This window comes from Macaca nemestrina, chromosome 10 (assembly GCF_043159975.1).
Source record: "Macaca nemestrina isolate mMacNem1 chromosome 10, mMacNem.hap1, whole genome shotgun sequence".
NCBI classification, from domain to species: domain Eukaryota; kingdom Metazoa; phylum Chordata; class Mammalia; order Primates; family Cercopithecidae; genus Macaca; species Macaca nemestrina.
This window is the reverse complement of record NC_092134.1, coordinates 56,519,389-56,533,284: the sequence shown is the minus strand read 5'-3', so window position 1 is coordinate 56,533,284 and position 13,896 is coordinate 56,519,389. Positions and strand designations below refer to the sequence as shown.

General features: G+C 34.0%; 1 protein-coding gene across 2 annotated transcripts in view; it reads left to right on the top strand.

Moving 5' to 3' along the window:
* The window catches only part of LOC105473323 (zinc finger DHHC-type palmitoyltransferase 17), an 88,818-nt gene extending 76,564 nt beyond the window's left edge, over window positions 1-12,254 (top strand). For both annotated transcript variants that reach the window (XM_071071398.1, XM_071071399.1), the window contains exons 11-17: window positions 374-496; window positions 1,309-1,371; window positions 4,401-4,494; window positions 5,298-5,381; window positions 6,925-7,082; window positions 7,931-8,025; window positions 9,394-12,254. In XM_071071398.1, coding sequence (XP_070927499.1) covers window positions 374-496; window positions 1,309-1,371; window positions 4,401-4,494; window positions 5,298-5,381; window positions 6,925-7,082; window positions 7,931-8,025; window positions 9,394-9,532 — 756 coding nt within the window. In that variant the 3' untranslated portion in view covers window positions 9,533-12,254. The remainder of the gene's footprint in view (window positions 1-373; window positions 497-1,308; window positions 1,372-4,400; window positions 4,495-5,297; window positions 5,382-6,924; window positions 7,083-7,930; window positions 8,026-9,393) is intronic.
* Window positions 12,255-13,896: the final 1,642 nt, after the last annotated feature.

The following is a 13,896-nucleotide window of genomic DNA, read 5'->3' as shown; positions in this document are numbered from 1 at the left end:
AGTTAAAAGCAATCTTTTAAATATATGAGTATGATATCTGTAGTATTTGGTAGATGCATAAAGATTGCAATGCATATACATAAAGTATATGTTAATAACTTTGAACATGAGAAATGCCTTCATTTTGTCAAAAAATTAGTCATTTAACATTTTTGTTGAATTTTTAATATATTCACTAACAAAGTGTCAGATAAGTCTACATGATTTAAAATTTATAAAGAAGTATTATTTTTATATGTAGTTATAAACATACAAAACAGCTTGTATTTTTTTTGACTGGTAGGTGTTTTGTAAACTTTTATAGATTATAAGTTTATATATAATAGTAATTCATTTATCATTGCTTCTTTAAATTCCTTAACCTTAGGCACATCTCAACTTTTTATTTATCCATCTTCCATTCCTTGCCAATAGTGTTGCACTTTTCTACAATTTTGGAAAATCTTGGAAATCAGATCCAGGGATTATTAAAGCAACAGAAGAGCAAAAGAAAAAGGTAGCAAAATACCAACTAAGTCACTTGTGTTTAACTGCCAAATTATTAGTATTTATAGCAGACATTAGAGTACAGAGGAAGTAACTATCTTTTAGAATATAAAGAAGTTTTAAGCTAAATTGAGATTATGTATCTTTTATTTGGTGCTCATCCTTGGTGCTGTTGTGATGCCTGTCCATAACACTTCCATGACATTTTATAATTTCATGTTTCCCTCCCTTACAAGACTGCTGTGATTGCTTTGAGGGGTGAATACAGTGTCTTAAACATCTCTGTAAATCTCCAGGAAATAATTTGCATTCAGTAGATGTTTGCTGAATGACTATGTCAACTAGAAGGTTAATAAATTGGTTGATAGTGCAGATACACTGTCCCAATAGCTAAAATATTTATATATACCGTCCAGGGCATCCCTTTCTTATAATGCAGGTTATTAGGAAACCAATTTTATAATCTAACAATGTTGTATATTTACAGAACTGGACTAGAAGCATTTTAGATTATTTTAAGAGCTGTTTAATTTAGTCTCTAAAAAATTTTTTTTGATGAGTTATTCCAGTCCACGATAGACTAACACAATGGCAGATTCTTTTGGTCTAATCCCCTTTTTTCTGGGCAGCATAGAGATTGCTACCCTGTATTCTTACAGCAATGAAATAGCAGTAAATAAACAAAAGATTTTATTTCTCTTTTTGAACTGAAAACATCAGTAAATTAAAGATGAAAATCATGTTTATTGATTCATAGTGATGGCAAAAGAGTTGGTGAGCATTGTTCAGTTTTAAATTAAATATTATTTTTTTAATTCACAGACAATAGTTGAACTTGCAGAGACAGGAAGTCTGGACCTCAGTATATTCTGCAGTACCTGTTTGGTAGTATTTTCTTCTTTGTTCTTCCCTCCCTTCTCTTCCTCCTGACAGTGGCATAGCATAGCGGGTATGGGGTGTGGGGAAAAGGAAGAATTTCTTTCACTGAACACATTCCCTATCGTTAAAGGATGTCTCCTTCCCAAGGCGCTTATTCACTGATGATAGGCCTTGATTGCACTTTTGATTCAGAGGTGCCATTTATTTGTATTCATTCTCTTTCTCTTTTCTTGCTTAAAATGTTACTCAGTAAATTAAAAACTAAGAAAATATTTCAGATCAAAGGTTTATAATGATTCCCTAATAGATTGCTTTCTTTACTACCTAAGAAAATTTATACTTCTATTTAAAAGCCACATGGGAATATCCATTAGATAACTGTTAAGACAACATGGCCTCTAAACAAGTTCAATTGAGTAGGTGGTTTTTTATTTTATTTTATTTTTTTGGTATCAGAATGTTTATGTAACTTTTAACACTGTTTTATCATAGATTTTTAAAGTCGTCATCCTCACCCAGGTCATAGGCAAAGATATATATGAAATTACTAGTATATATTAATGAGTCAGGTATAGTACTATTGGATTGTTTATTATTATAGACATCAATTTTCTGTAGGATAATACTCTTTTTTTTTTTTTTTTTTTTTTTGAGACAGAGTCTCACTCTGTCACCCAGGCTGGAGTGCAGTTGCGTGATCTTGGCTCACTGCAACCTCTGCCTCCCGGGTTCAAGTGATTCTCCTGCCTTAGCCTCCTGTGTAACTGGGATTACAGGCACGTGCCACCATGCCCGGCTAATTTTTGTATTTTTAGAAGAGACAGGGGTTTCACCACATTGGTCAGGCTGGTCTTGAACTCCTGACCTTGTAATCCGCCCACCTCGGCCTCCCAAAGTGTTGGGATTACAGGTGTGAGCCATTCGGTAGGATAATACTCTTATGTTTTAATTATTTTTCGCTTAGTTTTTATTATTAGTATTTGTGAAAAATAGATATACTGCCACAGTGCTTAAATGTTTTTCTACATGGAAATTGAAATATTCAAAGTCATACATAAAACTAACTGCCCTTTTACACTTATACACTGCAAGTGAGCTCATGTCTTAACGTCTGATTAATAATAAAGTCATTGACTTCATTTAGGATTATGGAATGAATTTTTGAAACAGTTCTAATTCTGCAAATTCTTAATTACACTTAATATTCTTTGACCAGTTATGATTTTGAATATTCAAAATATATACAGCTTCACGTTTGGTAGCAACTTTAGGATACCAACTAGATTCTTTTGTATATTCAGACATTCTGAAAACAGTTTTTGTTTCTATGTTTTATAATGGGTAACTTATAAGATTGATACTCTTTTTCTTAATATTTAGAATGTTTTAATATACTGCTTTTCTGTGGAAATACACTGTTCCACAAAGTATGCAGTGCTGATGTACTTGCCATATGGCAAACAAATTATATAGTCACTCAATACAGATAGCAGTTTCATTGTCAAATACACATTTGATGGCAAGAATAAGACTAATTTTGTCATCATAGCATAAATGTTTTATTATGTATTATAAGCCACATACTTCTTGTTGGAAAGAACATTTCCTATTATAAAATCTTGCAAATCAGCAGAGGTAGTTGCCATTATATGGGTATGCTTCACTTTGGTAAGTAGACAGGTCCCTAAGGCTTGTAGATCAGAGCTTTCTTAAAAATGAATTATGTGGTGATTGCACTCCTGCACTCCAGCCTGGGCCACAGAGTGAGACCCTGTCTCAAAAAAAAAAAAAGAAAAAAAAAAGGATTACTTTGTAAGTGATCCCAGGAACCTCGAGACCAAGTCACGCCTTAGCCAGTTAGTCTGTTTTTCAGATTTTTGACTAGTGTTGCTGCTGAGGGTTGGAAGTGGGGATAAAAGTTGTTTGAATATCCTGCTGCCTTCTAAGTAGATTTAATCTCACAAGTGTGGTGAAGAGTAACTTACCCTTTTCTTTATTCCAGAGATAATTTTAGTAGATGTAAGAACTGTGTGTTCACTGTGCCTTTTCCTTTGTACCTCAAAATAGTGTGTAACCTTATGCAAACTAATGGAGAAATGGCAGTGCTTTTGTTGAAACACTGAAGTGTATTTATAAATTTTTTTCTGGCAAGAGTTAATAACTCCAGCTCTTTTATCATATATCTAGCATTAGGACTGCCAACCCTTTGAAGATCACCAATGAGTTTTTGTATTCACTTGGTCGATTTAGAGTAATGTAGGTTTTAAAAACCATTTCAAAATGCTTGAAAAACAAGACATCATAAGCATGAATTCTTTATTGCCAGTCAATAACTGAATAATGAATTTTATGTGTTTTTTCTTTTTTTGCAAGAAATGGTGACTTCTTAAACATGTTCTGCATTCTTAGATATGGTCATACATTTCAGCAGGAGAAATGCTGTACCTTAATCTGAGATCTCAGAAGGCACTTTACTGAAGAGAAGTAGATGTATATATGTTGGTTTTTGCTGGACTTGTTAATTTGGGAAAGACAAATATTTTATTGATGATTTTGAATTTTAAGAGCTTTTTAAATTCACTTTTAGCCTGACCTTCCTAGTAAGGAATAATTTTATTTTATTGAAAAACAACCAACATCATAACCATTAATCATAATGGGACATCATTTAGAAGACTAGAGATTGATGTGTTTTTATTACTCAGAAATTTGAGGGATGTGAATTAAACATAGCATCATTCATCACATCAAATTGGTGTGTAATTCTTAGTTTTTGTAAATTGATGGTTCAGTTCCATTCTTGAGAGCATATTTTTTAGAGTAGCCTCATTCTTTTATTCTTTGTTTTTGTAGTTGAAATTTTATTAAACAAAACAATACTGATTTTTGGTTTTATTCATTTGGAAACCTTGATATAATCTTGTTTGAAATATATAGTTTTATTTTTTTTATAATTATATTTTGAGAAAATAAATATTCAGCTTTTCTCTCTTAGTACAATGCCTTTCATAATCCTTTAACATGCCTATTAACAGATACGGAAACCAGTGAGGTCCAAACATTGTGGTGTATGCAACCGCTGTATAGCAAAATTTGATCATCATTGCCCATGGGTGGGTAACTGTGTAGGTAAGTTATATTAGTAATTTCTTATATATCATTCATTTAAGTTACTTTAGGTAATGAATAAAGTATAATATTAAAGTAGGCAGTAGAAAGTTTATTACTCTACCCTTCATTTCCCCAGTTATCTTCTGGTTGACAACACAGCAACTCAGTTGAGAGAGGGAGGGAAAAAATTACAAAATCAGTGCCTGATATCTTTTCTCTGTCAGTTCTATCTGGTGCCTACTCTTGAGAAGGAGACAAAAATTTTTTTTTCTAGTTAAACTAGAGAGATGAAGGTAGTAATATTTGAAATGATATTATGTGCAGAGGCAAAGAGGAATGACAGATAAGAACTGTACACACCTCACTGTTCAAGAATGGTGTAGTCTAAGGAGATAAACTACATGGTTTGAGAGATGCCCGGGAGATTTTATGAGGTGACAGAAAAGAAACATTACAAAGATTGTGTACCTCTGTTGAGGAGAAACCTTTGAAAAATTGGATTGTAAAGTTTATAAAAGAAAAGGTAAAATAGGGCTATTTTAAACCTCACAAAGAATAGGATTAGAGGTCAGAATTGTGATTTATTTAGTTCTTTGGACTTGAACACCATTGTCATCATTATATCTTTGTGTGTAGTTGTAAACATTCTTACTGTAAGATTTTTATTAAAACATTTTTCCAGAAAACCACTTTATAAAATAATGAATGTATGTGTGATTATCATCACAATTGTAGCACACCTTTCATGGCATACCCCTCAAAGGTTCATTACCCGTTGTTTTTTCTTAGCTGAAAAACCTTGCTTCTGTGTCGTTCTTCAGGTGCAGGCAACCATAGATATTTTATGGGCTACCTATTCTTCTTGCTTTTTATGATCTGCTGGATGATTTATGGTTGTATTTCTTGTGAGTACAATTCTTTTTTTGTCTTTTTAAAACAAATTTCTGCATACTCAGATTATACTTACCATACTAACAAATTGACGAACAAATGACAAAAGTTGTTTAAATAAAATTATGGTTTGGATACCTTATGAAGCACAAAAGGGAAAAAAGATACAGCTCTATCAATTATGTCCAATACACAGTATAAGCAAACAGTTAGCAATTAACCACCTTTTAATACTTGTGTCCTCTGGAAAACATGTGGTTTAATAGGCTTTGAGAAGCTTCTGGGTAAAATGCATCAACATTTTCCACATCATGTGCTTGCTTTACTATAGTAGCTTATAGATTAAGTGATTGTCCTAGTTCTCTTTCTCACCAAGCAGTTGGGAAAATATACTTAAAATTAAATTTGCAGAGAACTTGAAATATTTTGAAAAGTAGGTATAATTATTGCCTATTAGAGAGTATTAGTAAATATCAAAAGTTACCTTTTTAATAAGAAGTTGTTATTCCATTGTGGGTTTCATACCTTAAAGGAAATGATAGATTTTTATCGCATTGGGAATGCAATCTGGAAAGAGGATACATCACTTACGATGCCTCAGGGCTTGGTGTTGCTTAGCATAATGATGTATTAGATCCTGGTTTAAATACAAGTCTTGGAAGGATGATTTTCTAGTCTTCCTGCCCCACAGATATTAAAAATAATCAGTGTTACTGCCCTCATGAACCAAAGGAGGTTACCACCTCAGTTAAAGATTAATAGGAAGATTTGGTCAAAGAACTTGACCTCATTTCTGGCCCAGCACACCTTAGAGAACACTTTCTTGTCAACAACAGCAGTACTTTATAGCAGCTCTCAAAGAGCAGGAGATCTTGCATTAGAAAAAGCCTACCTTGACCGGGCGTGGTGGCTCATTGCCTATAATCCCAGCACTTTGGGAGGCCTAGGCGGGTGGGCCAGTTGAGGCCAGGAGTTTGAGACCAGCCTGGGCAACATAGGGAGAGAGACCCCGTCTCTACAAGAAATACAAAAATTAGCCGGGTGTGATAGTGCATGCCTGTAATCCCAGCTACTCAGGTGGCAGAAGTGGGAGGATTGCTTGGGCCCAGGAGGTCGAGGTTGCAGTGAGCCTTGATTGAGCCACTGCACTCCAGCCTGGGTGACAGAGTGAGACCTTGTCTCAAAAAAAACACCCATGTCACCATCCTGTTAATGTTATATGCCCTCCTTCAAAAAAATCTCTTTCATATCTCCTCTTTTTGTAAAGAAAATGTTTTTTTAAGTATTGTGTGATGCAATACCAATCAAATAAAATTGTTTATTCTGAAGATACAGTGATTTTTTTTTAAGATTGGCTACTGCTTTTCCATTTCTGTCTTTATGTTTTTTTGCTGAGATATAATAGGGTTAAGAGTGTAAAAACATTTGCTATTGAATGTCATCAGTTAAATCTAGACCGTTTGACTATGTTTTCTAAATGGTGCCAGCACAAATGCCTGTATGAGGTGCTTGGATGATAAGATTGAGTAAATACAAGTACTTCTGTTCTGGCTTTAGACTGGGGACTCCACTGTGAGACCACTTATACCAAGGATGGATTTTGGACGTATATTACCCAGATTGCCACGTGTTCACCTTGGATGTTTTGGATGTTCCTGAATAGTGTTTTCCACTTCATGTGGGTGGCTGTATTACTCATGTGTCAGATGTACCAGGTATGTGCAAAGGCATTCTTTTTAGTGCATTAATTGAAAACTTTTCCATCCTTGCATAAAAGATAATAATATATTATCTTCCTAACCACTCCTGCTCTTCAAGGATTAATTTTATTTTTCAATTTAGTTTTCTTTTCTACCTCACTCTTGTGTTTTTAATGGTATTTTTACTCACAAATACTAATATTCAAAAGCTTTTTTTTTAAAAAAAAGGAATTTTTAAAAGCTCATTCTTAGAGAGGCCGATATGGAGGTTGTCTGTGCATGAATAGTGTCTATCCATGCACAGTATCAAGTAACCTATCTTTAAATATTTTTCACATTTAACTGGCTACTTTTCACAGTCAAATGATACCATGTAAACTAGCTTTGATGATTTTCTGATGGAAAACCGAAAACAGACTTTGTTGTTTTTATCTTTATCCTAGTTGTCTTCAAATTAATTTTTTTTACATTAAGTATTTAGAAAGAATAATGGTTTGCAGCCTGGCACGGTGGCTCACACCTGTAATCCCAGCACTTTGGGAAGCCGAGGTGGGCGGATCACTTGAGCCCAGGAGTTTGAGATCAGCCTGGGCAACATGGTGAAACCCTATCTCTTATTTTTTTTTAAAAAAAAAAAAAAAAAAAAAAAAAGGGAGACTTAGCCGCACATGGTGCCTGCGCCTATAGGGGTTGGGGGCAGGGTGGTGGGGGTGGGATCATTTGAGCCCACCCAGGAGGCGTAGCTTGCAGTGAGCTCAGAATTTGCCATTGCACTTCACCCTGGGTGACAGGGGAAGGCCCTGTGTCAAAAAAAAAAAAAAAAAAGAAAAATGAATAATGGTTTGCTTTTTCTTTCCTCTTAGATATCATGTTTGGGTATTACTACAAATGAAAGAATGAATGCCAGAAGATATAAGCACTTTAAAGTCACAACAACGTCTATTGAAAGCCCATTCAAGTACGTACATATTTATAAATTTAATATTTTCCCTGGTCATAAACATTTTCTTACCAGACTCTTAGTGATATGTAAAATAGCTTTTAAGCCTTTTTAAGATTTTTGTAGAAATAGCATCAGTTCACCATAACACCAAAACAGAATTCATCACATTAACTATATATAATAAAGTTGTGATATCTCCTTATATATTTTTTTTCTTTTTAATTTTAAATTTGTATTCAGTCTGGTGCTTAGAAATAGTAGGGTCCTAAGTATACGAAATGTTTACAACTTTGAGTTTTACTGAAGTTATTACCAACTCTTTAGCTTTTGTGGTGCTGTTGATTATGGCATACTTCTGGAAAGCAAGCAGACCTTTAAATAAAAACAGAGTTAGTTGGGTAGTTTTGAGAATTCTCCCATAGGTACAAAAATTATATAAGGCATAAAACTGTCTGCTTTTCTTTTCTTTTTTTTTTTTAGACAGAGTCTTGCTCTGTCACCCAGGCTGGAATGCAGTAGCGCGATCTTGGCTCACTGCAACCTCCACCTCCTAGGTTTAAGCAGTTCTCTGCCTCAGCCTCCCGAGTAGCTGGGATTACAGGAGTGCACCATGCCCAGCTAGTTTTTGTGTTTTTAGTAGAGATGGGGTTTCATCATCTTGGCCAGGTTGGTCCTGAACTACTGACCTCGTGATCCACCTGCCTCAGCTTCCCAAAGTGCTGGGATTACCAACATGAGCCACTGGTGCACACCCGGCCAAAACTGACTGCTTTTCTAAAGGTGTTACTGGAGTACTAACATTTCGTGAACTTATCCTTGGCATTTCTTTTTTAAGTTGTTATCCTTAAGTTCACTGCCAAATTCATGCTATTTATAGTTATTTTGTCTTTTTTTTTTTTTTTTTTTCTGTTTTAGAAGTAGTTTGTCTCCTGCCAAAGAGCCACTACTTAAAGGTTTTTATCAAAAATTGCATTTGGAGCCAGGCATGTTAGGGCATGCCTGTAGTCCCAGCTACTTGGGAGGCTGAGGTGAGAGGATTGCTTGAGCCCAGAGTTCGAGGCCCGGCCGGGCAACATAGTAAGACCTCATCTCTAAAAATAAAAATAAAAATAAAAATGCATGTAACACAGGAAATATATGCACATTTGAATAAGTTTAAAATATAATTGTGTCTTTAAATTAGCAAAAGAAAAAATCGTTGGCAGAGCAGTGGAGAAACATGAAGGCATATATATTTTATAGTTAAAAATTGGTTCCTCCTTGCAAGTAACCTGAGTTTTTAAGTTTAGAAAAAAATCTATTTAACACGAAAATCATATTGAATTCATGTATTAAATCATTTGTACTGACTGCTGTGTTTTCTTTTTGGGGTGCCATTTTTAGCCACGGATGTGTAAGGAATATTATAGACTTCTTTGAATTTCGATGCTGTGGCCTCTTTCGTCCTGTTATCGTGGACTGGACCAGGCAGTATACAATAGAATATGACCAAATATCGGGATCTGGGTACCAGCTGGTGTAGCAACATCTTTATCCTATGAAGCATATTGCTGAGTGGTGCCTGAAAATTGTGTCTGTCCGTGTCTCTCTCTCACTCGAATCCACATCCTTTGAACAAGAGCATGCTATGTGTAGGGCTAACGGTGAATTTTACAGTCTTTTTTTCAACACTTTTATTAACAAAAGTAAACATGGACAGAACACACTGCCATTTCTGGGAAGAGTAAAGATGATAAAAATAATTTTAATGGTTCTTAATGTGGAAATTCACAACATACTCAACTTTTGGGTTTTGTTCTCACAGTATTTTTCACAAAAAAGGTAAACTTACTCTGTTGACAGACATGGTGTACTGATCAGAAATGTTCAGTTTTAACTAAAACTAAATTTCTGTTATTTGGCTAAATGTTATGATGCAGTCTAGTAGGAGTATTGCATCTAATTCCAGGAGCATTGTTTTAAGTTGATTGACTAGTATTATGTACATTTTAGAATGTACACATAAATACTGTGATGAATATCATGTGATTGGGATCTACTGTGATGTCTTCAAAGGCAGGAGAAAATAATGTTCACAATAAAATGTGCTAACAATGTTTTGTTCCTATCAGCTGTTGCAAATGCTGATATATTTCTAGTTCAGTGAAATAATCTGTAGTAACCTTGCTCTGAGGTTTTACGGTCTGATAATGAAACACTTGCATGAGTATAGTAAGTCATGTTATTTTGTTCAAATTTAAAAGCCCTACTAAGTGCATGATACACCACATAGAATGTATACTAGCAGATACTATCCAGTGGAGCATAAATTAGAATTTAATTTGATGTTCAAAAACAGTTCCATTTTTAACAGTTAACGTGGTATTTTCAAGAAAAGGCAGAATAATGCAAAATTCTCAGTAATAGTGATACATGGATATACTTCTTTTTAAAACCTCAGCTACAAAATAATTGTAGACAAAATAATGGCATTTAACTAAAGATGGAGCATGATCTGTGTACATAGCACATGTGAATATAAGAAAAGCTGATGGTATATTCTGGTTTTAATAAAATGACCTATCAGAAAGTAGAATTTCATCCCCAAGAGTATTTCACTTACCCAATATTGAGTAAGTTCTGAAACAGTTTTAGAAAAGATTTTCTTTTTGTTAAATGTGATGCACTGATCAGTTTTTGTCACAGCATTTTCATACCCTCATGGTGGACTACTAGTCACTGCTTCCATAAATATTGTTTACAGGGTGAGATTTGGTTTAGTCATCTTAAGTGCTGTAGCAAACTGTGGTTCGAGCAACCTGTGGGAAATCTGTGAGAGGGAATGGGGTGGGAGAGGGTGGGGGAATGGTGGTCAGACTAAGAACAGATCCTAGACCAGTGTAAAGAATGTGTATCTGTATATAAATAATTTATCAAATAGTTTTCTCTTTGTGTCGGTATGTGTTAGTGTTTTTAAAGCTGCTCATTTCATTTTATCCAACCAAAAAGAAAAGGGAGATAACTAATGAGCTTCTAGTGATGTTCAAAATTGCTGTTAATAGGCATTATACCCTGCAAGTTCACTGCATGTCTGATGCTTGGTAAAACTAGTCTTCCCTGTAAAATGCAGATTCCAGGTATTAAAGCAATCTAGTGGTATACCCGCCCCTTGCCTTAGTAAGAGGAGCAGTGAAATGTACATAGTTGATGTTCAGTATTTCCAAGTACCATTTTTATATAGTAGCTTATTTAACCATAAGTCACACATCAAAAAAAGATTACCCTTAGTGTATGTGTTTTAATATTAGAAAACTGGCATATGTACTTTATTTTTGAAAAGGGAAGAGATGGGTGTGGGGTGGCAATAGCATTGTGCCATTTTGTCATAGAATGTAAAAATTGGTTAACTTTACAAATGTCAGCTAGTTTTGACTACTAATTGGGGGAAATTTTAGATAATTTTTAAATTCAAAGTTATTTATAAAATGCTAGAATTTGTTTTAATTTTTTGTATTTTGAGCCACTTCACATGAAGACTCAGTTGCATTTTTATCAAATACATTTTTATCAACAGTTAAAGACTATGGTGGTTTTTTCAGAGTTTGGCTAAGAATGTTGTTACCATCTTCTTTGTTTGTGGTACAATATTCTTTTCAGTGCAAAAGAGATGTCATTCAGTTAAACAGACAAAAAAAAAAAACCCCTCTAGATGTGTAATTACATGGAAAATACTAGCAATGTGAATGCTTTTGTAGTAACCATCTTGTAGTACCTGTGAAATCTATAACTCAAATGGTCAGATGATCAGGAGCCAGCTATGAAGCAGTATACCATCTCTTTAATTATTTTGTAGGTCCTGTGTATGGAACCAACTATAAACCCAGTTCTAAAGTGGTGTATGATGGTGAACCTTTGGGAATAGTTCTTATCAACTTAATTGGATACTTTTAGCAAATAGCAACTTAATTCTCAGCACTGAACATGAATTACTTCTTTGGAGTTTTTTTCATTCATATTTTTATTGTTTCCAGGAATTTATTTGATATTAATGGGCATAAAACAGCATCACTGTACTTAAGCTATGGATGTTTTTATTTTATATTTTCTTTATTTATAACTGTGCCAAGTATTATTTTGCTACTTACCGTGTTATTCTGTGGAAAGAAAAACCTGTAAAGTGTTTAATAAATTAGCCCTCCTTACATAAATTAAATGTCAAAATTTTGTAAAATATTAATCAGAATAAATACTGACTCTTAAGTGTGTGCTTGTTTATGATTTCACTCAATTTGCTTCAGGAAATTGATGAAATGTGATAGTGGTACCTATGATATGAAAAGATTATACATTAATATCCTGGTTAACTAGGAGTCAAGTGGCATAAGAACTTGGAAACGTAAAAGATAGTGTTAGTAGTCTAAAAAAAAAAAAAAAATTCCAATCCTGTGTGTATGCATGTGTGTGTGTATTTTTTTTTAAATAAAGAATAATTTTTTTAAGAATTTTGAATTCCATAGAGTTAATTAGGATCCTCAGGGACTGTATGAATCTCCAAGTTTTAAATACGTCTAAATATACTAAAGAAAATACTGCAAAATGCACTATATAAAGAAAAATATTGCAGAATGAAACGAACCAAACGTTGATCTCAGTTACTTGAGAAGGTATACGTGGCAGAGAGAACTTCTCTATTTGGGACTTTAAAACGCAAAAATTATTAAGGAACCATTTCCTGTTGTTCCAGTGGTTGTTAATGGTTTGAGAACCCAGTGGTATTAAACAGGAATATTTTCAAGTTGGACTAATATATCCATAATTTTATGAGATTGAAAAAAATGCCCCACGAGCTGTCTGGAGTTCAAGGAACAATATCTTGAACAACTGTATAAAGTAAAGCAAGCCACTAGTTTTCATTCCACCCAAGTGTTTTCCTCCTCATTGTCTACTTTTTCTCTCCTAGTCCTTGCTAGATTGATAGATCATACCTGATATGGATGTCTGAGTCTAGGAGTTTTTAGACATAATTGGAAACAAGTGGTATATACCAGGACAGAAAATCTTAACATCTTGTCAGAAAGTAAAGTGCTTATCAGAGTTTTCTATTAAATATATTTATGTGACAAAATAGAAAAGCTATAATTCCAAGTAGATTGAGCATTCAGAATGTTCCTTGGTCTGTGTCAGCTAAGTCAGAAACTCAAGGAAACCAGACATGCCTCTTAGAAAACTCTTTTGCCTTTGAATTGGATACGAATGTTTTACTCAGATCAATTTTGCTAAAACTGTTACTCATTTACTAGGACTGACAAATATTTTTGATAGATGGCAATGTTTTTAGATTGTATCCATTCAAAGCATCAGAAAGTCTCATTGTTGCTGCTGCTTGGATCTGTAGGTTTACAGTTTTCATCAAAATTTGGAAATTTTTCAGTTACTCTTTTTTCAATTATTTTTCCTCCCCTCCTTTCAGGAAACTCTAATTTCATATATGTTAGGCCACTTGAGATTGTCTTCCAACTCACTGATGGATCCTTCGTTGGCTTTTAATATTCTTTTTCTCAGTGTTTTTTTTTAGATAGTTTCTGTCTTTAAGTTACTGGTTTTGTTTTGTTTTGTTTTGTTTTGTGCAATGTGTAGTCAATATTCAGTTTATTTTCATCTCACATTTTGTTTTCACCTACAATGTTTGATTTGGACCTTTTAAAATACCTTCAGTGTCTTAACTTTTTGAAAACATGTAGGTCTAATAACTTTTCATATCCTTACCTGCTAATGTTTACATTTGTCAGTTCTGAGTTGGTTTTGATATTTTTTGCCCTCATTCTTGCATGCCTGATAATTTTTGTTTGGATGCCAAACACTATGAATTGGGTGCCTGATATTTTTGTGTTTCTATAAACTCTTGAG